General features: G+C 46.0%; 2 protein-coding genes and 1 long non-coding RNA gene across 9 annotated transcripts in view; 1 reads left to right on the forward strand and 2 right to left on the reverse strand.

Moving 5' to 3' along the window:
* The window catches only part of RABGEF1 (RAB guanine nucleotide exchange factor 1), an 86,569-nt gene extending 86,069 nt beyond the window's left edge, over positions 1–500 (reverse strand). The window contains exon 1 of one of the 6 annotated variants that reach the window (XM_058285988.2): positions 354–500. The gene's annotated coding sequence lies outside the window, so the exon portion shown is untranslated. The remainder of the gene's footprint in view (positions 1–353) is intronic. The other 5 variants (XM_058285992.2, XM_058285990.2, XM_058285993.2 and 2 more) reach the window with 5 other exon arrangements.
* On the forward strand, positions 444–11,839 carry LOC101415051 (uncharacterized). The gene is made up of 2 exons (XR_189240.2): positions 444–1,216; positions 8,410–11,839. It is a non-coding gene; the product is annotated as an uncharacterized lncRNA (long non-coding RNA).
* On the reverse strand, positions 11,840–27,891 carry KCTD7 (potassium channel tetramerization domain containing 7). Of its 2 annotated transcripts, none has more exons than XM_058285994.1 (5): positions 27,552–27,891; positions 24,906–25,075; positions 21,552–21,730; positions 20,754–21,126; positions 11,840–15,668 (listed from the first exon to the last, which is right to left on the reverse strand). In XM_058285994.1, the coding sequence occupies exons 1-5, from the start codon at positions 27,693–27,695 to the stop codon at positions 15,623–15,625; spliced, it is 912 nt and encodes a 303-aa protein (XP_058141977.1). In that variant the 5' UTR covers positions 27,696–27,891; the 3' UTR covers positions 11,840–15,622. The 2 variants fall into 2 exon arrangements, with proteins under 2 accessions (XP_058141977.1, XP_058141978.1); XM_058285995.2 differs by lacking the exon at positions 11,840–15,668 and adding an exon at positions 17,906–18,037.

The raw sequence follows: 27,891 nt of genomic DNA on the forward strand, positions 1-27,891 counted from the left end.
AGGCGGGAGCCGGGCAGAGGAGGGGGGACCGGCGGGAGGAAGCGGCCAGGAAATGATAAGCGTCTGTCGGTCGGAGCTAGGGCCGGGCCGGGCAGAACTTGGCGCCGAGTGCCCGAAACCGGGAGGCTAAGCACTAAGAGGATTAAGGGAACCGGCGACGGCCTGGCGTCTGGCAGGGCCGCGCTGCCGGGGCCTGGGGGTGGGACGAAGGGCGGTAGGAGGCACCGAAGCGAACCGGCCGGGGCCGGGTGAACCGCACAGACCGGGCACCCGGCAGCCGCCCGCCCAGGCCGCCGCCCCTCCGTCCGGACCCAAGAGCTGCGCTGCCCCCGGCCCGTCCGTCAGCTCCGTACCTCGTCTGCTGCTCCGCGGGCGTCAGGACCACAGCTCTCCCCGCGCAGCTCGTTCGACCGGGTTCGGGCTCCGCCGGTCCACTCCCCTCCCTCACGCCCGCCCTCCCGCTCTCCCGGCCCGCCCCCAGCGCGGCGAGCGCACGCACGTCATGCACGCACGCGCACGTACGTCACTTCCGAATCCCGACGTCTCGGGAGGGTGCTGTCGCCTGCTCCGAGGGCTGGGCTGGGCGTTGGCGTGATGATTCCCGCAGACTGCCCCGGAGAGCAAAGAGCAGGGGAAGGTCCCGAGGCAAGCGCCGGGGCGCCGGCGGGGAAGGCGGTGTCACCCGATCGTTTCCTCAATCTCTGCGGCGGGTTCCGATTCGCGGTAACCTGAGGGAGACTCTACTTCGGGGCCGCTTGGCCCATGGGCCACTGTAGAAGCGTGGAAAGCCAGGCGGTGGCTGAAAAGGCGGCGCGCGAGAGGAGTCATTGGGCCAAGACACGGATCCCAGCTGGAAGAGAATGAAGCCGACTGGAAAACGTATGAATCCCATTCTTTCTCGGATCTTCGGATTTTACAAGGGTTACGACCTACAGAGTTTCTTCTAAAGAGATCGGTCGATGCCAGGGCCTTTTTTTTTTTTTTTCTTCTTAGCAGCAGCTCTTAACTGAGACCAAGAAAAGTTAAATAAGTTAGAGATGTCCGTCGTTAATGGTCGAATCACAGTTCTCATGATTCCCATTGAAGGAAGACCCCACAGGGGTCCCTCTGGGTCCTTGCCGCAGCAGATGAATTGGAGTCCACACCAAGATGGTCTGGAGAGAAAAGCAGGTTTATTATCATGATAATTGCTGTGGAGCAAAATAATGCAGGGAAGGTGAGTAGGACGTGCAACAGGGAAGTCTGCAGTTTTAGAGTGGGCAGAGAGGGTCTCACTGAGATGACGTTAGAACAAGGTGGTGAGGAGTCAGCTCTATAAATACGAGGCCAAGAATATTCTAGGCACAGGGAAGAGCAAGGGCAAAGACCCTCAGGTACTTATTGGCAGAGTGAAAGCGGGGGAGGAAATGAGGGCAAAAGAAAATGGGACACCAAGTCTTGCAGGATCTTGTAGGTAAAGACTTTAGCATTTAATCTGATTTATGTTGGCTTCTCAGTTCTTGGTTTATGTAGCATAAAAGAATTTAAGGACACGCCGTAGGGCAGGCAAGGGAGTAAAGAGTTTAATTAAGAAACAAAACGAGAAAAGTACATGGTCGGAGGCATGGACTGGGCATGTTGCTGAACTAGACTCACGTGAGGCCCTGAGTTAGGTCTTTTAAGACCTTTCCCTCTCCTCCTAATGTTGGGGCAGGGCCCCAACTGCTTGCTGTTCTGATTGGTTGCCCCACCTGTTAGCTATCTAGGGGCCAATGGGGAAGTCTGTTGTTGAGAGGTTTCCAGGGCTTCCCCAAGACCCAATAGGATCTCGTGGGTCAAACAGGCTCTTGTCGCCGTAGTCTTGCATGGTCCTTCCTGCAGCCTTCTTGATGGTGGTCTTACCCTTAGGGGGTTTCCAAGTGAGGTTACATGGCCATGTGTCTCGGCTGTGACTCATTTCCCTTCTCCCTAAACTAACTTGCCTCTCAGGTGGCACAACGTCAGAGAGTTTTGAGCAGGGGATATGAGAACAGGCTTGAGGGGAGTACCTGGGCATTGTAATCTGTAATGGGGAATTGTAGTCTGTAAATCAGCCCCCTCTGTCACTTTTCAGCCCCTTCCCCTCTACCTGGGACCTTTAATCTTGTTATTTTCCCTGATTTCTCTTCTCTCCATTCCTTAATTACAGACCTAACAAAAAATAAAGCAATATATTCTTAGAATCAAGATATTAATGTTCCAGTAAGCATTTGGTTCAAGTAGTGATAACAAATGTAATAGAAAATCTCAATTCCGTTGGGAATCTTAGGATCTCATAAAATTTATAAGAAAAATAGTTTTCTTCTGTTACTACTGAAGTTTTTTTCGGGTAAACAGTATCTTTTTAAAAGAAAATGGAAAAATTACATGAGTAATTTACTTATATATTTGGAGATTGCATAAAATTCTTAGACTTTTAAAGTTTTCAGTGTCTCTTCTTTTTTTAATTTTCAATTTTTAAAAAATTTATTTCTCTCTCCTTCCCTGCCCTTCCCCCCCGCCCCCAGTTGTCTGCTCTCTGTGTCCATTTGCTGTGTGTTCTTCTGTGTCTGCTTCTATTCTTGTCAGCGGCACCGGGTATCTGTGTGTCTCTTTTTTGTGTGTGTCTTTATTTTTTTAATGTTGCATTCAAAAAATATGAAGTCCCCATATACCCCCCACCTCCCTCACCCCACTCCTTCCCCCATAACAACAACCTCCTCCATCATCATGAGACATTCATTGCATTTGGTGAATACATCTCTGAGCACCGCTGCACCTCATGGTCAATGGTCCACGTCATAGCCCACACTCTCCCACAGTCCACCCAGTGGGCCATGGGAGGACATAACAATGTCTGGTAACTGTCCCTGCAGCACCACCCAGGACCACTCCAAGTCCCCAAAACGCCCCCACATCACATCTCTTCCTCCCACTCCCTACCCGCAGCAGCCACCACGGCCACTTTCTCCACACCAGTGCCACATTTCCTTAGATTATTAATCACAATAGTTCATGAATAGAATATCACTAAGTCCACTCTAATCCATACTCTATTCCTCCATCCTGTGGACCTTAGAATTGTTGTGTCCACTCCACATCTATATCGAGGAGGCTGAGATTCCACATGGATGCTGGATGCAATCCTCCTGATTTCAGTTGTAGGCAGTCTTGGCTTCCTGGTGTGGTGGTTGACCTTCTTCACCTCCACTTCGCTGAGTGGGGTAAGTCCAATAAACCAGAGTGTAGGAGTTGCAAGTCTTTTGAGGCTAATGGCCTGGCTATCACATGGTCAGTTCAGAGATTCAGGTCCCCTGGGTATACACTAAACCCCAGCACCATTTACAGTTCCAGTAAAAGTAACAGGAGAGGCTTGTGGACAAAGATCACATCTGAGTCCAGCTCCATCACACAGAAAATCAAACTCCAAAGGGCCACCTGACATGGCACTGAACTGTGTCTATTTGTATTGCATCATCTTGTTGCGTCAGCTCTCCATGTTTATGGCGCCACCCCTGGGCAGGCTGCACTTTTTTCACACGGGGTGGCTCTCCTTACGGGGCGCACTCAGTGCGTGTGGGGCTCCCCAATGTGGGGGACACCCCTTCATGGCACAGCACTCCTTGCGCACATCAGCACTGCGCAGACACTAAGGAAAGAAAAAAAGAAAAAAGAAAACTAAAAAGAACCAGATTTCGGTTAATAGGTAAATGGAGCTAATCTAGAGACTGGGGAGAGTCAGGATGCAAGGAAAAGGGTAGTAATGTTGGCATTTTGAAACTTTTGAGTGCTGTGGGGACCAGAAAGAGAAATTTATTTTAAGAAAGTTCTTTCAATTTCTCTGGAGCACTATCTGTTTTTTAATAACCAAGTCAATTTTATTGATTCATATTAATAAAGCATACAGTTCATCCGGACTGTACAATCAATGGTATTTGATATAAGAACATAATTGTGCATTCATCGCTTCAATTATTATTAGAGCATTTTCATTATTTCAATAATAGTAAACAAAAAGCAAATAATCAAGAAAATTCCTCCCCTTTCAGTCTCTGTTGCCCATGCTGTACATATCTGCTATTTCTGGCTATTCTTGTACAATTATTTACATAGAAAGCAGTTTTATTGGGATATATTCATATACCATATGATCTATCTAAAAGTGTATAATCAATGGTTTTTTTTTTCTTTTTGAGGAACCAGGAGCTGGGGATTGAACATAGGACCTTGTGTGTGGGAAGCCAGTGCTTGACCACTGAGCCATATTGGCGTCCCTGAGTTGGTTTTTTGTTTGTTTTGCTTTTGTTTGTTTTTGTTTTTTCAGGAGGCACTGGGAACCAAATTCCAGACTTCCCATGCTTCCAGACTTCCCATGCGGAAAGAGGGCACTTAACCGCTTAAGCCACATCCGCTCTCTCCAGCGTATTTTTAATTTCATTTATTTGTGCCTTTCATTCCCATGAGATCTGCTATTCTAGTTATTAACTCCCATGTGTTTACACAATATATTTAGGTCATAATAGTGCAATCATATAGTATTTGTCCTTTTGTGCCTGACTGGCTTTATTCAACGTAATGTCCTTCAGGTTCATCCACATTGTCATATGCTTTACCACTTCATTTCTTCTTACCGCTGCACGATATTCCAGTCTGTGAATACACCACAGTTTATTTATCCATTCATTGGTTGGTGAACACCTGGGTTGAAAATTGCCACTATGAACATCAGCGTGCAGATGTCTGTTCATGTCACTGCTCTCAGTTTTTCTGGACATATACCCAGAAGTGGTATTGCAGGGTTATGTGGCAAACCTATATTCAACTTCTTTAGGAAGTGCTGAACAGTCCTCCACAATGGCTTTACCATTCTGCATTCCCGCCAGCAGGGCATAAGCGTTCCTTTCTCTCCACATCCTCTCCAACACTTGTAGTTCACTGTCTTTTTAAGAGTGGCCATTCTGATAGTTGTGAAATGATACCTCATTGTAGTTTTTTTTTTTTTTAAAGACTTATTTATTTCTCTCCCCTTCCCCACTCCCACCCCCACCCCCAGTTGTCTGCTCTCTCTGTCCATTCGCTGTGTGTTCTTCTGTTTCCACTTTTATTGTCAGTGGCACCGGGAAGCTGTGTTTCTTTTTGTTGTGTCATCTTGCTGCATCAGCTCTCTGTGTATGGTACCATTATTACTGGGCAGGCAGCACTTTTTTTTTTTCCCCACACAGAGGCTCTCCTTATGGGGCGCACTCCTTGCGCGTGGGGCTCCCCTATGCGGGGGACACCCCTGCGTGGCATGGCACTCCTTGCGCGCATCAGCACTGCGTGTGGGCCAGCTTTACCACACGGGTCAGGAGACCCTGGGTTTGAATACTGGACCTTCCATGTGGTAGGCGGATGCTCTATCCATTGAGCTAAATCAGCTTCCCTTGTAGTTTTGATTTGCATTTCCCTAATCACCTACAGTGTTTTTGATCTCACCTGTCATGTCTTTCATTCCCATGAGCTCTGTTAATTTTCTATTTAGGTTTTCAGACTCTTTTGTGCTCGCTCAGTGTCTTCTGGATTTCATTTATCTCCAACCATTTTGTCTTTCAACTTATTAATTTGATTTTATCAATTTGTGTACATCTCATTTATTATCAGTTTTCTCAAATCCTGAGTCTCTTCTGGAGCTTTAATATATTCCTTTACTTGCCATGTTTTCTATTTTCTTAGTATGGCTAGTGATTTTTTCCTGATGTCCAGGCATCTGATTAGGACGGTGAGTTTACTCAGATGCTTAATTTCCCTCTGTTTTGTAGGGATTTAGTAGCAAGAGGGTGTCTGTTAATTGCTGTTCTTTGATTCTTGTTTCAATCTGGGTCTTTAGGATTTTCCCTCTTAGTTGGTCAAAACTGGGCTCTGGATCTGCTTCCTAGGACCTTGGGGGCTTCAAAGGCAGGGAAAAGTCTCTTACCTCACATGTACTTCCTTGGTCTGCCAGTGGATGGCACTGTTTGACAGCCCTCTCAGTTCAATGCCTGGTGGGAGTGTTTTTGCTGCAACGGAGACTTTATCAGTTTGATACAGGTTCCTGCCTGGAGGCTAAGAGCCTTGTGATTCAAACTTTCTCCAAAACTGTTCTCCAACCTTGGCTGGCAGTCCCCTTCCTTTTCCCAGGGAGTAAATAATTCCACTCTCATCTATGTCCTCAACAATCAGTCCCAGTTGGTAGAAAGGAATTATGAGAGGTTCAGATCTCTTTAGTCCCAGATCTCTTTAGCCCCAAACTAGTTCCCAAGGCAAACAATAGTGTGTCCCCACCTAGCCTGGAAGGGCTGGTGGAACACAGCAGTCCACATTTGTGGGTCAAAGCTGAGTCAGCCTTAGGCTGTTTCCTTCTCTTGCCCCTTTCTTGGGGAGTTGGTTCCCCGGGGGGACCCCCTTTTTCTGTAACTGCTGGCCCTAAGGCCTGAGTATTCAAAAGTATCTCTATAGGAGAAGGTGCTGGTAGTAGCAGCTGCTGCTTTTAACTCACAGTTTTGTGATTCTTTTCCTTTGTCTCTCTCTCTTCTGGGCAGTTTCCTCTATTTCCCTGGTGTCCTAAACCCTAGAACATTTTTCCAGGCCATTTCTGCCTGACCTCTAGCTATTTTTCTGGGAGAGAAGAGTCCTGTGTCCTTCTAGATTGCTGTCTTCCCAGAGGTTGTCCAGCACTATCTAGTTTAACCTAATGAGTCGCATATCTTGTGTAGCTCAGTGGTTGCGTGCCTGCTTCGTGTGTACAAGCCCTGGGTTCAATTCTGGTACCTCTCAAAAAAATTTTTTTTAATTAAAAAAAAAAAGGTGGTATTTTAAAATAATAATAAACAGCATAACTAACATGGAACCTAAAATAGTGAGTGAAATTGTAATATTCTATACATAATTGTTGTAATGCCCTATGCATTTCATAGTTTTAGAACATAAATTGAAAGGTATTTGCAAAGACTTTTAAGGACTGGAAGAAATATAGAAATATTAAACTCCATCACCTGGGTATTTCCTACTACTCTCTCAAACAATTTATTGAAACTGAGGCAGGTTAGTATAGGAAGTGAGGGAAGGCTGCTCATCAGAACATAGTCGTAAGATCCCACCTGGAACTTTGAAACTCCCAGGCTCAAAAGAAGCCCTAAGGGAAGCGGACTTGGCCCAGTGGATAGGGCATCCGCCTACCATGTGGGAGGTCTGTGGTTCAAACCCCGGGCCTCCTGGACCCCTGTTGAGCTGGCCCATGCGCAGTGCTGATGCGCGCAAGGAGTGCCTGCCACTCAGGGGTGTCCCCTGCGTAGGGGAACCCCACGCACAAGGAGTGCGCCCCATAAGGAGAGCCGCCCAGAGCGAAAGAAATTGCAGCCTGGCCAAGAGTGGCGCTGCACACAGAGAGACCTGAGACAACAAGATAACAGTGAAAAGAAACACAGATTCCCGGTGCCGCTGATAAGGATAGAAGTGGTCACAGAAGAACAGACAGCAAATAAATACAGAGAGCAGACAACTGGGGGCAGGTAGGGGAGAGAAATAAATAAATAAATAAATCTTTTTTTAAAAAAAAAAGCCCTAGATAACTCCAAACAGAAAGTCCTCCCTGTTGGTTCCCTGAAAGCTGTCAGTTGAAGGTAGAAAGGCAATCAATCAGGCCAGCAAATAGCTGAGATCCCTCCTTAATATGGGGAGGGGGGAGGAGGAAAGATCTTGAAAGGACATATGCTGGGACCCACCCCCCCACCCCCATTGCATGTATCACCCTGTAGCATGCCCACACCCAAATCTTGGGTGTGTACTTTTCTTTTTATTAAACTGGCACATCTCTGAATTTTTTGCGATGAAGCCAAGAACCTAGAAACTCAGAATCCACAGTGTTACTGCAACAACATGGTAGAATTCTGCAAGGTAAACCTGTGAAAAAGAAACATGCTAGCTTGCACCCATGAAACTTATTTCTGTAATGTCAAAGCTAAACCTACCTGTCTAATGCCTAAGTCACTTCCAGAGAACCTCTTTGTTACTCAAATGTGACCTTCCTCTCTAAGCCAGACTCTCACTACCTACATGGGACAGAAATTCCAGGAATAAACTCTTCCCTGGCAATGTGGGACTTAACTTCCAGAGATTTTTCCTGGCAATACAGGACTTGACAACTCCTAGGGATGGGCCTCCCTGACAATGTGGGATTAGACCAAAAGGGGGAAAAGGAATAGAACAGAATAAAGTTTTAATGGCTAAGATATTTCAAATAGAGTTGAGAGGTCATTCTGGAATTACTTTTATGCAGGTTTCAGCTAGCAGGCAAAGCCTAAAGGATACTTCAGGCTTTATCCAAGAAAGGCTATAAAATTATTTCCCCAATGTAAAATGGATATTTAACCCTATAATTCTCAATTTATTTTTCAGAAAGTCTCTGAATTATTACTATGTCAGAAGAGCTCTGGAACCCAGAAGACAACTAGCTTCCCCTCTCTACCTCATAATGTCGATGCCCCTTTTCAGCATGAAGAAACTAGAAAGATCCCACATCCAGATCATTCCCAAGATTGGGAATTTTACAAAACAGAGAGGGAGAATTTGTAACCAAAGGTTAAGAATTAACAAATAATTATGGTTACTGAAACATCATATAAATGCTTTTAAATTAGCCAAAAGAGTTAATATTCAAAATTACTGAAATTGGCTATACTGACTTCACCCTTTGTATATGGCCATTTCCAACTAAAAACCTACCATTGTAATGATTACTCCAGATCTTACCTTTGTATATGAACATTTCTATTGAAAGGGAGACCATTCCATCTTCCTCTGTTTGATAGCCATATGAAAAATCTTGAAGCTGACCTTTGTTTTAGGTATCCCCCTCTCCTGGATAATGGTTGTAACCTTGTAACTACCCCCCCAATTGATACCCCCATCCTGACTCAGCCCCTTAATGAAAGAACCTGTGCAAACTATACCCTGATTGCTTATTAGCATCTTGATGTTTTAAAATAATAAGAGTTTCTGCACATCTAGGACACAGTTTTGGGCCATGAGGCCATTGTGCTCCATTGCTTGTGCAACCAATAAAGACTTGGGAAGTGGGTATAGCTCAGTGGTTGAGTGCCTGCTTCCCATGTACAGGGTCCTGGGTTCAATCTCTGGTACCTCCAAAAAAAAACAAAAACCTCTCTCTTTGAAACACTGGTGTCTTGGGAATTGGCTTTTTAATTTTATTTTTATTTATCTCCACCTCCCCCAGATGGTTCTTTGGTCTGTCTGTCGAACCTGGGACCTTGCACATGGGAGGCAAGCGCCCAGCAGCCTGAGCCACATCTGCTCCCCACTGGGCTGTGACATCTGCTGGCTTGTGGCATCTGCTCGTTTAGGGATCTGCTTGATGGAGCAGGTGCTGCATCTAGCTGGTTGTAGCAGGGTATGGTGTCTAGTTCGTTGTGGTGCAGCAGCTAGCTTGTTGGGGCGGGGTGCAAGCATCTGCTCGTCTTCTTTTGGAGGCACCATGGTCCCAACCTGGGACCTCCCATGTAGGCAGACGCCCAACTGGTTGAGCCTCATCCACTTCCCCCGGAATTGGCTTTAAAGATGCATTGAGAGAAAACCCACTTTTTCCCTGTATCAGTTTGACAGTGTACATATGTAAAAGCTTGTCAAATTCACCAACAAAACTGGTCAGGTAATTCAATAGGGAAGAGAGGCACACACCCCCCCCCTTTTTTTGGAGGGGGTGATTTTGTTTTTCACACAGACCTTGATCCTTCCTGTCTCCATATCTCAAAATGAAGTTACTGTTTTTACTTTTTAATTAATAAGCAATTTGTAGGGAAATACTTTGAGACTATATAAATATCCTATTTGTCGTCAATGTTTGATCCATCAGTTTCCACATCCATTGATGATTCCTGCCTATATTGGTTATAAATGGTGAGTTTCTAAATTCATCTCTTTTTTAATGATTGGCATTTTACTCTAAGACCTTTCCTTTCTATTTTATACAACTATTTGTGTCAGCATGAATTCATGAATTCTTGTTTTATTTGGGTTATAACCCATTACTATAATTGTTTATTTAGATGCTCAAATTGTCCCATTATTAGTTCTTGAGATACTGGGGCCAGGGATTGAACCTGGGACCTCACGTGGAAACCTGGTGCTCAACCACTGAGCCACACCAGCTCCCACTTACATTTTTAATAATGTGTGTCTAAAACAGGAATTTTAACTGTACATAATATTGGTCCATTATTTCGAGCAGCAATTAGATAAAATAAACAAATCTTTCTTGACTAGATTTATCTGGTTTGTGATAGTAAAATCACATCAGTGTCATGGAGCAGGTCATTACTTTTCTACTTGCTATATGATAGGGCATGTTGCAGTTCATCAAAAACTAGTATCAGTGTGACTATCCTGACACCATTACTCTGCAAGAACCCAGGATGTGGCAAGGCCCTGGTGGATAACCAGCCATCTAGAAAGAGGATCCTTCTAGTCTAAGCCAGTCCAGGTGGACACTTATTTGGGTCCTTCCCGAATTCCTGATCCACAAAATTGTGAATGAAATAAAATGGTTGGGTGGAGAGAGAGAGAAAGAAAGGGAAAAAAAACCTATCAAACCATTAAAATATAAATTAGAAAAGGGGTTAAAACTGTCCCTCTTGTGCTTTTTTTTTTTTTTACTTGACTCCACAAGAGGAACTTATTTTCTTAACCTTATTTTTTCTGAATACTTTAAGAAACCGTTCACGGACAGGTATCTATGCTAAATTCATATAATGTGGTCATGACTAATTTCTCTCAGCAGAAACAGGTATGTAATTTTGTGTAACTTCGAGAGGATGTGTGCTTTTTGGTGTACCTAGCTTCTCTTTGGGGAACTATACCTTATTAGCCTATGTCATTCAGCTACTGATAACGCTGTCCCTTGGCTCCAGGAGTAGGCATGTAAGCTCTGCCATTTGCTTAGCCACAACGAATGTACGAGGATTGGCCCATGAGTCCTCCCTGGGACTTCTGAAGCTTTCAGGAAAGTGGCTGTCTCTTTACTCTGGTTTTGCTAAAGGCAGTGTAATCCTAGAACAAGTAAAGTCCATCTCTATAGTGGATAAAGGCTGCCTAGGAAAGCACCAACCCAGGGCAAAACCTCAGAGATGGACCCAGGGAAACAAGAGTTCTGAAGACTTTCAATGGCACAGTACCTGGGTCATCTTCAAGTGATTCAGCTTGAGTTGATTGGTCAAATAATTATGGCAGAAGAACATACCATATTACAATGTTCTCAGCTAGGAAGAAGTTAGGAAACACAAAATGTGAGCCAATTGCCCTGGGATCAAAAAGCTAGGGAAAACAGATCTCTGGGATACACAGTGAAGTACATTCTCTCTTGCTGAAGCAATACTGAAGGCAACCATGAAACCCACGATCTCCATCTTACCTTTTTTTCTTAAATTTCCAAGTAGTCTTTATCGTATCAAGAACAACAGTTAAGGCATATGTTTGCCAAATGTGAGAAAGAACAGCTTATTTGTTGATGGGTAAGGGCATGTGTGTCTCAAAAGGCAGCAGAAGTAGTTTCAAAAAATTCTTTGGTGGAACATACTTTTAATGGAATACTATCAAATTGTTAAAGGGGGAGGGGCAACATCATCTCTGGGAGGATTTATAAGAAACTGTAATAGTGATTGCTTCAGGAAAGGAAGGATAACCGAGGCTTGGGAGATAGACATAGGAGAGAGAATTACTTTTCACTGTCTATCTTTTTGTACTGTTTTATTTTTATAAATATGTGCCTGAATGATCTATTGAAATAAATATTTTCAGAATTCTTTGGGAAAAATGTTTTGTTTTGCATCACAATGTATTAAGTGAAAAGGGCAGTTTACCAAGTGGAATGTAGAATTACATTAAAATGCACACAAGCCTGAACATAATATGCCAAAATATACATAATAGTTCACAATTTGTGGGGTTACTCTGAGTTTTAATTTCCAAGGCCACTTAAAGCAATTACCATGAAATGGTTCAGCTTAAACAATGGGAATTTATTTGCTCATGGTTAGAGTCCAGGAAAATGTTCAAATCAAGTCCTCATCCAGGCAATGCTTTCTTCCTGAAGACCACTGCCAGCAGTGTCTGTCTCCTCAGCCACAAGACAAGGCATGTAGAGGCATCTGGTGATCTCTCCCTTCTCTTTTGTTGAGTTCAGCTTCTTGCTTTTATGGCTTTCTCCCTGTGTCTGAATTTCATTCTCTTATAAGGGACACTAGTAATAGGATTAAGACTCATCCTGGTTAAAGTGAGACACACCTTAACTGAAGTAACCTCATCAAAAGGACCTACTTAACAATGAGGTTTCACCCACAGGAATAGAAAGAACACATTTTTCTAGTAGTAGTATACAGCTTCAAACTACCACACTGCATAATGTTTAATTCAGGGTAGACACCTAAATACATGAATAAGCAAAGAACCATTCAACAGCAGAGATAGATAATATGCTGAAAGTGGGGGGGAAATGACATTCTAAGGTTAATTTATTTTTCTTTACTTTTTAAAATTTATCCCCCCCACCTTGCAGCTTGCTTGCCGCCTGCTGTGTCCATTTGCCGTGCGTTTTTCTGCTTGTCTCCCTTTGTTGCATCATCTTGCTGCGCCAGCTCTCCGCGGGCATGGGCCATCAGATCTCCGTGGGCCAACTGCTCTCCGTGGGTGTGGGCCAGCCTGCCTTCACAAGCGGGCCCTGGGACGTGAACCCATATATATGGTAGACGGGAGCCAAATTGATTAAGCCACAGCCGCTTCCCTCTGAGATTAATTTTTAAAGAGCTAATGCATTCACATGGTTCAGAAGATCAAAGTCTTTACATACTTGTCTTTCAGACAGTTTTCCTCCCCAGAACCAACAACTGTGACCAGATATGAAGATAATATCTCTGCCTATGCAAGCAAACACATATTACATTACTCATATTTATATATAACATGTATTATAAATATTATAAATGCATTTATATATGTACACACATACACAGAGGATGAAACTTAAGATGGGAGAGAATCCTGGCTAGGATTCAGGAGTTAGGGGCTGAGAGTGACCAAAGATGTCCTTTACCCAATGTGACTGAAGAGGGCAGGGCATAGAGCAGTCCATGAGCCAGAGAAGAGTCTGAACTTGCCATCAAGAGGTCAAAGCTGGACACCTCTGGGAGAAGAGAGTCAATCCTACATACCAGAGATATGCCTACAGCAAGCCCCGTCGCTCATAACTTTCTCTGGCAGCCAGGCAGACAGTCTCACACAGACCCTACCTCAGGCCCTAGGAAGTGTGACCGGGGTTTCCCAGGCCCACTCAATGGAAAGTCCCTCCATGTTCACATACACTTCAGGTGCTGCTGGTTCCCATGAGCTCTTCTCCATTTGACATCCCCATGCACCACACCCTGACAAAGGTCAGTACTTATGAGTGTACATCCTCAGGTCTCCTGGAGGGGACAGGTGCAGACCAGGGGCTAGTGCAGTGAGTGAAGTCTGCTGATGGCACATGTGTCATCAGAGCTGTCATGCTATTATCCCTGCAGTGATCCCAAGTCAAGAATGGATACCGCTGATGTGAACTTTTTCGGCCTGCTGTTGACCCATATGCCAGTGTCAGGTACTCGTTCCACAGATCTTAAATGACCACATCCTTGTGTCAGGCATTGTTTTAAGCACTGAGGATGTAGTTGTGAACAAGAGGCAAAATCACTGCCCACAGGGAGCTTACTTGACAGGGAATGAGATAAAACAAACTAGATAATTTCTGTTGGTAACAAATGCTTTGAAGGAAATAAACAGGGTGATGTGATAGCCAGTGACTTCTCACCGAGGATGTGACATTTGAGCTGGGACCTAAGAATGAGAAGGTCTGGGGAAAGGCATTCTGGACAGAGGGAATGCCAATCACAAAGCCTAGGGGCAAGACCTGAGTAAAGCCCAGGGTCACTGAAGGATGGGAAGTAGAAGGGTGATACGAGAGGAGACTGGAGAGAGGTGGGCAGGAACAGATCAAACATAGTTCAGTACTTGCAATTCTTTTCAATTTTTTCTAAAAGGTTTTAAGTAGGGCTATTGCAGGACCCAATCAACACTTTTAAAAGGTCATTCTGGAAAATAGGTTAAAGGGGGATGATCGGGGGCTAATGTCTGTAATAATGCAAGGTGAAAGATAATGGTGATTTGGACACGTGAAAATGTGAACAGATTTGAGATATATCTTGATGATGGAATCAACTACGTGGTGGTGGAAGGTGAGTTAAGAAGTCAAAGTTGACTCCCGGGTTTTTGCCAAATGGGTAGATGGTGGTACCATAACCTGAGATAGAGAAAATGGAATGAGGAAGGTGTTTGGGGTGAAGAAGGGAACTCAAGAGTTTGATTTTGAATGTATTGTTTGATACGACCAATAGACATTTAAACAGCATTATTTAGCAGGTGGTTGGGTGTGTAACTCAAGTCTGAGGAAAGAGTCCTGGGGAAGAGTATAAACTTAGGAGTCATCGGCATATAGTTGATATCCCAGTTAATCAATTTATTGCCTCACAGTTCCAAATTCATCCTTCATTGCCTGCTCACTTTTTTTCCCTTTGTTAGCTTACATGATGTTAACCTTTACCAGTAGAGGGCAGCAGTGAGACACTGCAGGATTGGGGGGCGGGGTGGGGCTTCCTTGCTGTCCTAGCGTGCTCGCTCTCAGCACACAGAGCTTCTCGAGCCCTAGGTCCCTACAGGGCATGGTAGTCAGCAAACAGGCCAGCAGCTTTCCCGTACCCACCCAGGGTGGTTCTGTAGTGGGATTTCTCCAGCAAGACACTTCATTGTGAACAGATTTCTCCAGCATTTTGAAGGGTAGATTTCTAGCAAGTTCCACTAGCACAGCCCTCCACTGACTTGTGTGCCACTCAGTGAACCATGGCCGTGGCCTTTCCAATAAGGTCTGGACCATGGCCCTGGGATGTGGGGGCAGTTCTACCTTGGGCCCTCTGTTTCAACCCTAGGGGTACTGGCTGCTCCTTCTATCTACTATTCCTATGTTCTTTTTACTCTTTATTAGCCAATCTTTCATTCTCCAATCCCTTGTTATAGTTTATATTTCTTTATAGTAAACCTTCATGTTCAAATTACTATGCAGCTTTTCTCTCCTGATTGGACCATGCAAGATACAAATGGTACTAACTGCAACACAAGCAAGATCACTCAAGGAGAGTAGCTTGAGATATCAGATGCAAGGTCCCCAGAAATCAATGTCCTTTTCCATTTTGAATGAGTGAGATGTGAAGGCAGATGGGATGGCACTGGGGTGGAGCAGGAGTACCTGAGTTCAGGCTTCCTCTCCTGACACCAATCATCCCTTCCAAGAGAACTCAGTCCCTCTGGTGTGCAATCTGGGAGGCTCTGGGATTTTGCTGGCTTCTCCTGAACCCAGGTACATACCTGCAGTTTGCAGTGGCTTCTCTCAGGCAGCTACAACCAGGGTTGGAATTTCTCTGCTGGCCTCTTGGGGTCTTGATTATGTAGCAGCATGTCTTCTAAAGCCAAAATGTTTCAAAACACGGCCCTCTCTGTGTGGACTGTGCTCACAGGTTCACCTTGCTCCTCCAGGCTTCTGTGGACACACTTCTCTAAAGGGGCTTTTTCAAATGAAATGGTGCCTTTAGACCTTGAACCTATTAATATTTCAACTCTCACAACTACAAGGGCTATTGGCCTTAGCTAATACCAGCATCATGGAGATGAAGAAACAGGGGAGAGAGGGGCTGCCCAAACTTGGGCCCTTGCTAAAGTGCTGAAGTTTTATCTTGGAGATGCAAGACCAGGAAAGGAGAAAATACATATAGGGCTTTTAGCTATTGGAATGCTGGATCCTTAACTTGGGACTAGGTGAACCCATTTCCTAAAAAGATAAGACTCGTCATGTGAGGAAACTGAGGGTCATGAACAAATGACCAGTGGTGTCTATAAACTCCAGAAATCCTGCTGAGTATCTGAAAAACCTATTCGAGGAGCATCACTTTCATGTTCATCCTCATGCAAAGACCTTGTTTGGACTGTCTTGGAATTTCTCTGCATGTTGATCGACAAGTCTGGGGTTCCCAGGGGTAATGTTGCCATAAAAAGGTCAGAATTGCCATCCCAAAAGGGATGGTGCTGACAGGGCTGTCCCAGATCACCGAATCACAGCCAGGGTCCAGCCGGGAAGCCATGCCTCACCTGCTCAGCCACCCTCTGCTCAGTGCCCATGGGCGGAGCCCTTCTCCACCTTATGGACATGCATGCCTCAGAAGGACAGGCAGTAAACTGGGGACCCCAGCTATCTCCTTCATGTTCAGGGGCTACTTAAGGCCTAGAGGTCTAAGTGAGCCTTTCTAATTTTCTTTCCTAGTGTACTGGCTTTTCACATCTTTACAGATTAAGCAGGGTGAAGATCTGGGCCTCAGAGGTGGATACTGAGCTGCCAGGAGGAAGGAGGACCCTGCTCTTGAACACCCAGAGAATTTGGGAAAGGGGTCCTGGGTTTGAATTCTGGCTCTGCCACTTACTAGCTTTGTGCCTTTGGGGAAATTAGACCTCTACAAGCTTCGGCTTCCACCTTGTGATGTATTATTAGTATGTTATTACAAAGTGGTTATGTGCATGGTAATTAGGTCAGGGAATACATTTGGCACAGATGATACTGTACTTTCATTTAAAAGTCAGAATAATCAGAGACTTCAGGGAGGCAGCTGGCAAGTGATGTAGCCACCCCGCACTTCAGAACTCACATTAAGAACTCACATTAATCCATGAAGTCACTCCATGGGCCATCTTCTTGGGGTGACTCATTAGCCAGGAAGGTGCCAAACCCTGATTTAAGAGGAAGGGCAACTTTTGTCCATTTCCCTCAAGGAAGGGTCTTAGCCACTGAGGCTCATATAGTGTAGAGTCACTTATCTGCCTCTTGGAAAGAAGCAGGTGATACAATAGGAAGGATTTCTTTCAGAACTATCTGACATGGCTGTGAGCCATTCAAGCGACTGTGCGACTGTGGTATCTTCTTCCCCTGCAGAAATCTCAGTAGTGAGGAGAAAGCTCTTTGCTTTGGCTGAGATAGGCTTGTCCCTACCTGAGACAAAGCTGGAGTAACTCCAGAAGGGCCTTAATGGGTCCCACCTCCCTTTAATTTCAAGTTCAGCTGCTGGTCTCAGGGAAGCACCTGCTTTATTTAGTATGGCATCCAAACCATACGTTTTAAGTGGAAATCAAGATCTATTTGCTGGCAAGGGGGATGGGTGGGTGGGGGGGTAGAGGAGGGACAACAGCAAGGAGGCTTTAAAAAGAAAGGCACAGCAGCCAGGTTCTAATTCTTGACTTTAATGCCATCCGAGGGGGCTGAGGTTCCACGCCCCGAAGTGCTCACAGACAGGTACGTGAATGAACACAGGAAGCATTACACCATGGACACAAACCCAACATCATACAGAAGGAAGACAGTGGACCCAGGTGACCTCCCACACTCCAGAGGTGATTGCCTGTTCCTACACCTGCCTCCCCCAACCCCTGCCAACCCACCCATCCCACTTAACACATATATACAGACATGGTTTTTTTTCCAGAATTCCAATAGTTCCTCTCCCACCCTGGTTTCTGCCACTCCAGCTTATGATGAGAAAGCCTCTTTGCTTAAGGACCATGAGGCAGGCACCAATTCATGCAAGACCCTCAGGAGAATGGTGCCCAAGAAAGCCTTGGAATCACACTGGAATCAAATATGGACAGAAGGAATGCAGAGAATAATGCTTTAAATTTTTACTAGGGTCAAATGTTCAGTGTGAGTGGTTTTTGTTTTGTTGTTGTTTTTCTTAGATCCAGCTTAGACCAAAATTATACACTGACGCTCATCCTACAACATGTCTTGCAAATGTCTATCTCCCAGTTCTCCAGTGAGCAACTCAAAACAAGAAGATTAAATCCCCTGACCAGCCTGAGGCAGCCTCAGATAGCTTCCAGAATATCCTAAGTCCTAGGAACAAAGGAATAGAAACTTTTCAGAGTATGGTTACTGCTATCTGCATGGTATGCTCTGGGCAGCCTGGAGAACCCATCCAAGGTAGAAAAAGGATAGTGATGACTTTCCTCTATTTAGAGCATCACCAAAGGAATTCCTCCACCCAGGATGGTGTGACATATTTTACTGTGGTTTTGTTTTGGTCTTTTTGGCTGCTGTTACCCTGTAACGGTTTTTAGTTTTATTTTTCTTGAAATTTTTTATGGCTAGCCTTGCACATACAGTCCTGTCTCCTAAAATTTTCACTCTCCTAGCCAGTGAACATGGCACCTGGATAAAAAGTTGTCCAAAATCAAACAGCAGGGAGGCTGTGAAGGGAGGTACTTTGGTTTGATGTACTGATAACCAGTGACCTGTCTCAAGGCAGGATGAGATGAGAGACAGCTATCAACACTATGCACAAGAATTCTATGAGAATATCCTTCCTGCTGATCAGGGAGCTCTAAATGATGCTCCTTCCTTCCTGACCTAATTCTTCTTGTGGCTCTGGGCCTGGGCGTTGAGAGTTGGAAAAGGATCTGAATGAAAGAAGTCACTACCTCAGAGATGGCCCCTTTATTTGGAGGCCATTACCTTGCACCACAACATCCAAAAGCACTTCTCAGCCTAGCCCTGGTTTCTCAACACTGAATGGCCAAGCTGGGCTGCTGAATTCTTTTAATCCATTTAGAAAGAGCTCTCAGCTGGCTGCACAGAGTCCCCTCTCTGCCTGCTCTACTGGCCTGGAACCTTGTCTCCTTGGAATGGCAGAGAGCGCACCACCACGACAGCCTGTTTTTTCGTGAACCTGCCTTTGAGCCTACCAGTTGCTCCATGTCTCACATGCAGTGACTCTAAACAGCCAAGCCCTGTGATGCTCTGTGGAGGGGGTGGGAAGGAGAAAGGGTCAAGGCTGGATTACTGAAAGCATGGGGCTCACTTATCTGCCCTCTACTCACTGACTTCCTCCTGAATAGTGCACCTCAGTGTCTGTCATGAAATGAACATGTACTAGGCAGGAACACCAATCGTGGCAACTGAAATGAAAGACTGCTCTGTGAGAACAAGGCAGGAGCCATGCTGTTGAGCTCAGCTTCAAGCAGAGACATCAGCTGCAGCAGAGACCATCCATTGGTGGATGAGAACACACAAGACATTTCAGAATCTGAATGGCTGTCCTTTCCTCTTGGAGCTCACTGTCCTTCCATACCACCCATTTAAAAGTGCAGAGAGCAAACCCCTGCCCTGGAATCTCTCCAGCCCCACGAGAGAATTCAGCCAGGGCCCCAGAGCTTGGCCTTCCCTCTCTCAGAAGGACACAGTCATCTTCAGCTCCCTCTTGCCCCACCTCACCAATCCGGTCCTTGAAAACTGAGACCAGTGAGGTCGTCCTTGCCAATTCTTTACATATTAAAAAATGCCCCTAAGAGAACACCCAGGAAGAGTCATGTACAGTCATGACCACAGGGAGAAGCCCTTGATGCAGCATGGAAACCAGTGGTGCTGCCAAGCTCTTCCTCTAGAGGACACATTCCTGTGCCCACCAGCTAGGCTGCAGACAGAGCGAGAAGGAAATGCAATGGGAAGAGACCCTTGTGGATCTTTTTAGCTCTCTGAAATGTGGGAAGTAAAATAAAATCAAAATCTGCTGTTTTCCTATAGTTCCTAGGATGGCTGGGCCTCTAGTCCAGCCCTTCCTTTACTTGTCCAGAGTAGACACCTTTCTAGAGATAGAAGGTTAGCAGGATAAAACAACAGAGCTTAAAGGGGTGGGATGTGTGTGTTTCCCATCAAAGGAGGTTCACTTAAATCTGAACCTACCAATGAAATAGAAGCCAAGGAGGTATTCTTAGCCTCTAAAAAGAATGTTACATCTGATAGCTAACAGAAGATCTAGGCATATTGCCTGCTTTGACTTTGGAAATCTTCGACAGCAGCCTTTGAAATTTGTATTCCAGCCCTGTGAGAAGATAACCCTGTGAGCAAGAAAGGTTGGAGGAAGGTAGGAGAAGCCAAAGGCCCAAGACAGGGCTGTAAACATTGTGGTGTTCTAAGGCCAACCTGGTACACGGCTTTGGCAACTACAGTTACAGCTCCAAAAGGTGGTGAACATGTTGTGGAAGGGAAAAGGAGTCTTCTCATATCCTAAGACAATCCATCGGACTATCCTTGGGGGGACAGAGAGTGTACCGGGAGAGAGAGATGCTCTTTCTTCTTCAGCTAGGGGCTAGGGTGGGCTGTTTGGGTAAACCTCCCATCATTCTCTACGCTCATACCTACACACTTAGCACAAGGAAGTGATACTTCAACAGGGTTGAGGAAGTGACTATGTTCTAAAAAGGGCAGAAACTCTCCTGCAAGGTCAAGGTGATAAAACCTCTCTGGGCTTCCCGGTCAAGCCCTAGCTAGATCCCATCAGCCACAGGCGGTGACTGCCAACCTCGAGGAAGGGCCAGGTGAGTGTAGGCCCAGAGTGCCCACAGGCCCCAAGCCCTGAGCCCGACCCTGAGGTACAGCCAGGCAGGTGGGAGCTGGACCTCTGTTCCCTTGGAGCTGTGCCTCAGGGCTCAGTCCTCACCTCAGCAGGTTCTGGGCAGGTGTCAGCAGCCCTCCAGGAATCTTATTCCCAGAGCCACCAAGGGGAATGGGCACCCTCCCTGATGGGACTCTGTTCCCTACCAGGGCTACTCACCACCATGTGATCTTGAACTCATAGATGGGGCGCTTGCAGTAGTAGTGGTTGACAAGGTGCTTGTCACACACCCCGATGCACTGGTGGTCCACAGTGAGGCCCTGGGCTGAGAGATCCGTGACCAGGCAGTGCAGGAGGTCATAAACATCAGCCACAGCCTCCCAGGGCCCAAAAGATACATCCACTTCACAGTGGTGCTCAAAGAGCTGCCCGTCACTCTCGCTCCGCTCGAAGCGTAGAGAGTTGAAGAGCGGACACTCGTAGGGGGTGATGGGCATCTCCTCCTTGAAGACACAGACCTTGAGCTTGGCAAAGGGGGCCTTCCGCTGTACTGCGCGCAGCCGGGCAATCTCCACAATCCGCTCCAAGTGGTCTAAGGGGGTGAACATAGCACCTGTCAGTGGGGCAGAGGAGAGGACTATGCAGGGGCAGAGGGCAGAGAGCCCCAGGGATGTCAGGATAAAGAGGGAGGGACAGATTCCTGGGGAAGGGACTCTGAGGGCCTATGAGAGGTACAAACTTACACGGTTCTCCATAGCAAACAGGAAGCCCATGGGCCGAGGGCTGTTCTTCTGAAATGTGATGTGACGACTGTCATGGGCCAGGTGGGCCCACCCTAACCTGAATCATCCCAGTGTAACTATGGGGGAAGGCAGGGAAGGAAGCAGAATTCAATCCCATCTTCAGTAATTTAGATGAACCCTAGAGCCACTTATTCTGGGGGAGACCTAGATATTGAAGCTGCTTTACAACCCTCCTCCCCCACACCCCAACTGCCCTGAGCAGCTGACCTCTCACCTTTGTAGTAGGGCATGAGTCCCAGAAACGCCTGGCGCACCTTCTCCCCCTTCAGTGGTTGCATGTTTTCCAGCTGCTCCAGGAGGGGCCCGATGGCATAGTACTGGGCTTCTTTGTACACGGCTCGCACGCGTTCCTGGGGTGGGAGGTCCCCTGAGCGCAGGAAATTTAGCACATCTCTGGGGAGGAAGGAGAGTCAGTGAGAAGGAGCTAAGGGACCTAGGCAGTGCCACATAATGGTTAGAGCACAGAAACTGGAACCAGAGTGCCAGCTGTGCAATCTTGGGTAAGGGAAATTAATCTCTCTGTGCCTCATCTGTAAAATGGGGGAAAATAATGGAACAATCTCATAATATTATGAGGGGATTAAATGAGTTAATATATGAAAAGTGCTTAGAAAATACCTGGGACAGATTAAGCCCTCAGTAAGTATTAGTATTTGTTATTATCGGTATCATTATTATTACTATTGCAATTATTATTATTACAATTATTAGGAATAGGTATAATGGAAAGATGTATTTTGAAGTATAATTTATAAATAATAAATGCACAAATCTTAAGTATAAAGTTTAATAAATTTTTTACATGTGACCATGCCTAGAATCAAGATGTATCTCCTTAAGGGTCCCTTATGCCCCTTCCCAGGCAATCCCTACAGAGGGAAGCAGTCTTCTGACTTTTATTTCTATTACCAAATATTAGTTTTGCCTCTTCCTCAAAGTCAAATAAACCATACAGAAAGTTCTTTTTTTTGTGTGCCTGGCTTCTTTCTTTCAACATAATATTTTTGAGATTTATCCCAACATGTTATGTGTAGCTATAGACTGTTTCTTTGTACTGCTAAGAAGTATACCAGTGTATGGCTAGACTATAATTTATTTACTTTTACCCATTCTCCTGACATTTGGCTTGCTCCCAATTTGGGGCTATTAGGAGTAAAGCTGCAATAAATATTCGTATCTAAGACTTTTTGGGGAAACATGCACCAACTGCTCTTGGGTTAATATTAGGAGAATTGCTCAGTCATCGGGTTAGTATATGTTTATCAATGTGGTGCAGTGTTTTGCACCCACTCCCTCCCCGTGATGAAGGAGTGTTCTAGCTGCTCCATGTCCTTGCCATTAGTGTTATTCTATAGGTGTATGGAGAAAATGCCTAACCCTAATGTCTAAACAGACTAGTTCTAGGGCTGAATGAAATCATATATTACATTTTTTTTTAGAAACTGAAACTTGGTCCTGCTAATTCTCTTTTCAGATTCTTTAGTGCTAAGAGAAATTGGTTCTATAACTGGTAGATGTGGGAAGGATTTTTCCTGAAGGATATGTGAGCATACCACAGGAGTAAGCTGTCACCTCAATAATTAGTCTATGACCATAACACACCACCAGCCAACACTCACTAGATATTAACCTATGTTAGTGACTATTCATATGTGTCCCATGTAATCTTTCAATAGCATGATATGGTAGGTGCTATCTTGTCTCCATTTTATAAATGAGGAAACCAAGGCTCAGAGAGGTCAAGGCATATCCTTGCTCAAAGAGTCACAGCTTATACATACTTAAATAAAAAAATAAAAATTTAAAAAAAAAAAGAGCAGCTTTAGCTCAGTGGTTGAGCATCTGTTTCCAACGCACAAGATCCCAGGTTCAATCCCCAGTACCTCCTAAAAAGGAAAAAAAAAAAAAAAGGCCACAGCTTTCTAGAGGCTCAGATCCAGGTGTAGTTGACCCCATGCTCATACGCACAGTGGTCCAAAGTGCTGCATACTCACTCCAAGGGGACACTGCCTGGGCAGAGGTCCAGGTGGCCTCCATGGTAGGTACTGGGGTACATGAGCACCACCAGCAGAGAAATGCATCCTCCATATGCCCTGAACCCCTACTTTATTTTATCTGGGTCTTTGAAAATCTTCACTGCATTGGAATCCAGCAGCCAGAGTAGGAATGCCACAATAATGTGCTTTCTGCTCTGCCCTTGCCTGGTTCCATCTCTCCTAGTTGTGGCTACTCAGACATGGGTAGATCATTCTAGAGCCAAACCCTGCTTCCCCTCCCTATACCCCTTTCCAAAATTAGTTCTGAAGGACCCTCAGCAAACCTTGATAAGCTCCGGAAAAAACATAATCCTGGGGCAAGACCCAGCTAAGAGTGCTGTGGGAGCTGCCAGCTGGGGCCAGCACTTTCCTCCACTAAACAGCCTGCAAACAAAAATCTTTTTATAGCTCTGCAGAGTGATGTGACACTTTGTTTTCTCAGCATTGGAGGCAGCTGATGGCCCACTGGGGAAACCCAGATGCTTCAAAGCAAATTATTTGGCCAGAGGCTCCTTTCTGAGGATAAAAGTGACCCTTTCCCCAAAGACAGCAATCCTGTGTAGAGGCCAGCACAGAAACAAAGTAGGTGGAGAGTTCCTTTCTCTAGGTCATTTGGTTCAAGGTCAAGGACCATGGCAATTCTGCAGTCACCTCCAAAGTTAGACTGAAAGGGCAAAGAATTTCAACTGCATGCCCTGGAAAGAACATGGCTAGGAGTCACATCAAGGCTCTTTAATCCTTGGACTAGCCTGCAAGGCAGCTATAATTAATTCTCATTTTATAAACAAGGAAACCGAGAGTTAAAGTCTTAAAACTGTTTATATATAAAGTTGTCAGGTGTCTTAGGAAGGGTTTTTTTTTTTGAGATTATGTTTTTGACACTATTTTTTTGTGTCAAAATGACAGTAACAACAGAAGGTTTTTTTATTGAGACTTGGCAGAATTAAAGTATAGAAACCCTAGATCAGCCCTCCCCTCCCCTTTTTTTGTTTGTTTATTTTAAACTGTTGAAAGTCTGGGACCACTGCCTCACACCACGCTTTGTTCCTCCCTAATGGTAACGGTGAGCCCAGAATTGGGATCCCAGGGTGTTCTGTGAGAAGTTGTTTTACACCTCCACTGCCTCAAGGTGGCATCACACCTATTCCTTTCCACACAGATGGCAACTCCCCGGTCTTCGGTTGCATAGTCTAGAAATAAAGTTTCAGCACACCCACCCAGGGTATGTTTCCTAGGGTTGCTCTGGCTGTCCTGGACTCCTTTGGGAAAGAAACTAAGAATTCTGATCCACATATGGATATATGTGTCAACTCAATATCTACCCAAAACTGTTGAATGTTAATAAATGTACCTATGATTTTAATTCTAAAAAAAAATTAATAATTTTGATCCAATTCAATGAGCACATTTATCAAATTCCATCGATACGTTATGTCCTCTTTTGAGCACCATGGAAAATGCCAAAGCCCCATACCCAAGCCCAGGCCACTAACTTGCTGGGACTACGAGCTGCTTGTAGAGGACAGACATACCCAAAGTGCGCGCCATCGCGGTCGATGAAGTACCGGCCCTCGGCGTCGGTGGGGATGTAGTGTCGTCCGCTGAACATGGCCGCCAGCATGGTGTCTTCGTAGCGCCGCAGGGTGGACAGGCGGGTGGTGAAGTGGGCCCCTCCAATGTTGAGGGGGACAACCTCAGGAAACTGGAAAGGAACCACCAGGGATCTCAGGCAGGCAGGGAGAGTGAGAGCCGGGACTGCTCCGACTTCCGTCTTCTCCTGGTAGGGCCACTCCAATGACTCAGTTGCCAAAGCCCCAAACCCAGGAGTCTTCTGAAAGCTTTCTTCTTCCCCACACTTGTCAACTGACAAGTCCTATACATTCTCTTCCTAATGACTCTTAAGTTAGGTCTTTCTACCACAGTTTTACTACCTCCACTCTGAAGTTCAAGCTTTCATTGTCCTCTTTTACTTCCTGAATTTACCATCTCTGTGCCCTTGCTCATGCTGTTTTCTCTGCCCAAAAAGTTCTTACTCTTTCTCTCTCCCTCTGTCCACCTAGCCAATGGAATTGCCTTGTAGAGTAGTGTAGGTTGTTCACCGCACAAAGGCACCTGGATGACAGTGATGGAACTAGCCCAGCTGGGTTACTACTTTATACCAAGTCACCATACAGGTTAACAGCATCCACTCATTCTACAGGCTTCTATCCAACTTCTCCTCTATGAACATTTCTGCTCTACCCTCCTTCACTTTCCCCTAAGAGTTAAGTAAACAGTCCCTCCATTGTGCCTTCACTGTGTGCCACACTCTCCTCTATTATAGGACCTAGCACAATACACTGGCAATTATTTTCTTCTGTTAACCCGCCTTACTAGACCCCAAGCTTCCCAAGGGCAGGAGCAGTACCAATCCTGGCCACTCCAGCAGGGCTCAGCGGGTATTTGTTGAGTGCTTCCAGGCATCCACTCATTCTCTGTGCCTCACAGCTCCTCCTCAACTTCATCTGCAGAGAGAAGATTAGTGCCCAGTCCAGCTAAGCCTCTGGAGGTAAGGGCTGGGAGCAGAGATTTGCCCTGGGAAACTCGAGGTTCCCCCTAAAATGCTCAGGCCTTTAAAACTGTTTTGGATGGCTTTCACCAAGAAGCAGAGATTTGCCCTGGAAAACTCGAGGTTTCCCCTAAAATACTCAGGCCTTTAAAACTTTTTTGGATGGCTTTCACCACCTGTGGTTTCTACCAAACCACATCTCAAAGAAATAAGGCCAGTTCTCTAATTTTCCCACAAATCTTCTCCAGATTAGCTAAAAATCTATCCAACTGCATACTTCTCAATATTACAACATCTCTCTGGGTCCAGTCAAAGTTTAGACAGTCCCTTTTCTCACCTTTCAAGTTTTTTTTGTGAAATAAAGTAGGATACAAACACATTAAATAAAACTTACCCAGGGCTTTGGACAGTGTCTGGTTCACAGTAAAGACCCAAATATTCATTGAATGGGTGAATAAAATAGGCATTTTCAGTTGTGTGTGTGGATGGATGTGCTGTTACTATTCTGCTCCCAGAGGACATGGAAATGCCTTCTGCCTATTCTATAATTCCTCTAAAACCATTCTTTGTGCATACCAAGGACTCATGTTGTTTTGGAATACTAATAATTTGTGGAGCTCTTCAAACCTTTTCCAAGGCTATCTTATCACAATCCACGTGTTTGTCCCATATTAGAGATGAGAAGACTGAGGCAGAGAGGAGAAAAGCAATGGAGAACACAAAGATTTGGAGCTCACGTGGAGCAATGTAACCACTGGGGGGGAGCTAGTCCTGGAATCCTGGCCTGTGATAGTCTCTGGGTTCTGTGTTCTTTCCCCCAAACCACATTTCCCCAATGCCAGTGCACAAAAAGACCCTTAAAACTCCTCTCTACCCTTGCTAAAACACAGCACCACTGTGTCTCTAAGGGCCTTTTCTTCCGATTTGTAAGACTACCTCTACAGTTTTGCTCGTTTTCACGAGCTTCCCAGGGCTTCTAGTTCCAAGACTACGTGCTCTGCTCCAAAGAGCCTCGTCCAGCCTTGTTCAGCCTCTCTGGGGCTCTGGCTCTTCTCTTAGACTCCACACATCACATGCTCCCACATGGCGCTACCTTAGCCTCCACCTCCTAGCTTCCACCCTCCTTGCCTCTTTGCCTTTCTCTTGTGGGTAATTTCAGGCATTAACATGATAGACACACACAAGTCAAGTAAGACCAATGGAAGCCAAAGCACATCACAGCATAGCAGCTGGTGAGCAAGAGCAATGCGGGAAAAGGGGCTGTCAGGTGAGCAGGTGAGTGTGGACACGTCTATTCAACGGTTCTGCTTCTCATTTGCAGGTACCTCCTTGCCTCACTCTGTGGAGACTGGACTTGGGCCAAGACCTCTCTTGGGTTCTCTAGAAGATACTATCACCTCTTGGGGCTCCAAGGTCCCCTTTCCAGGTTATTAAGGGCAGGGCCTAGGGCTGGGAGTAAACCAGCCATGCAGGCCAGTAAGCTCTGGAAGGAGAGGTGGGGGCAGGTACCCGCTGGGGCAGGGAAGACACCCCTGGCACACCGGACCTGGGGGTGGGGAAGCCCAGCGTCCCGCTCCGCCCCGCCCCTGCTTCTCCCGAGGCCCCCCACCCCCACCCCGGCTCCAGGTACCTCCTGTGGCAGCAGGGGCAGCGCATGCCCTGCCTGCGTGGCCGTCGGGGTGGCCGGCTCCAGGAAGTCGTCTTCAGCGTCGGGGCTGGACATGGCACCGTCCGGGTGACGGCTGTCTGGCTCCCGCCCCGTGACTACCACCATCCCTCTGGCTCTGGGCGGTGGGCGCGGCTGCGGGCGGCAGGACTGGCGGCGGCCCCGGGCACTAGCGCCGAGCAGCGCTCAGCATGACGCGCAGGGGCGGGCTGGGCGCGGGCGGCGGGCGCGGGCTGGCGGCCGCCTCCCTCAGCGTGACGAGCTCGCAGTCCACTGCGCGGACCGCCGGGCCACGGGCCTGGCC

Source organism: Dasypus novemcinctus, chromosome 23 (assembly GCF_030445035.2).
Source record: "Dasypus novemcinctus isolate mDasNov1 chromosome 23, mDasNov1.1.hap2, whole genome shotgun sequence".
Lineage (NCBI taxonomy): Eukaryota > Metazoa > Chordata > Mammalia > Cingulata > Dasypodidae > Dasypus > Dasypus novemcinctus.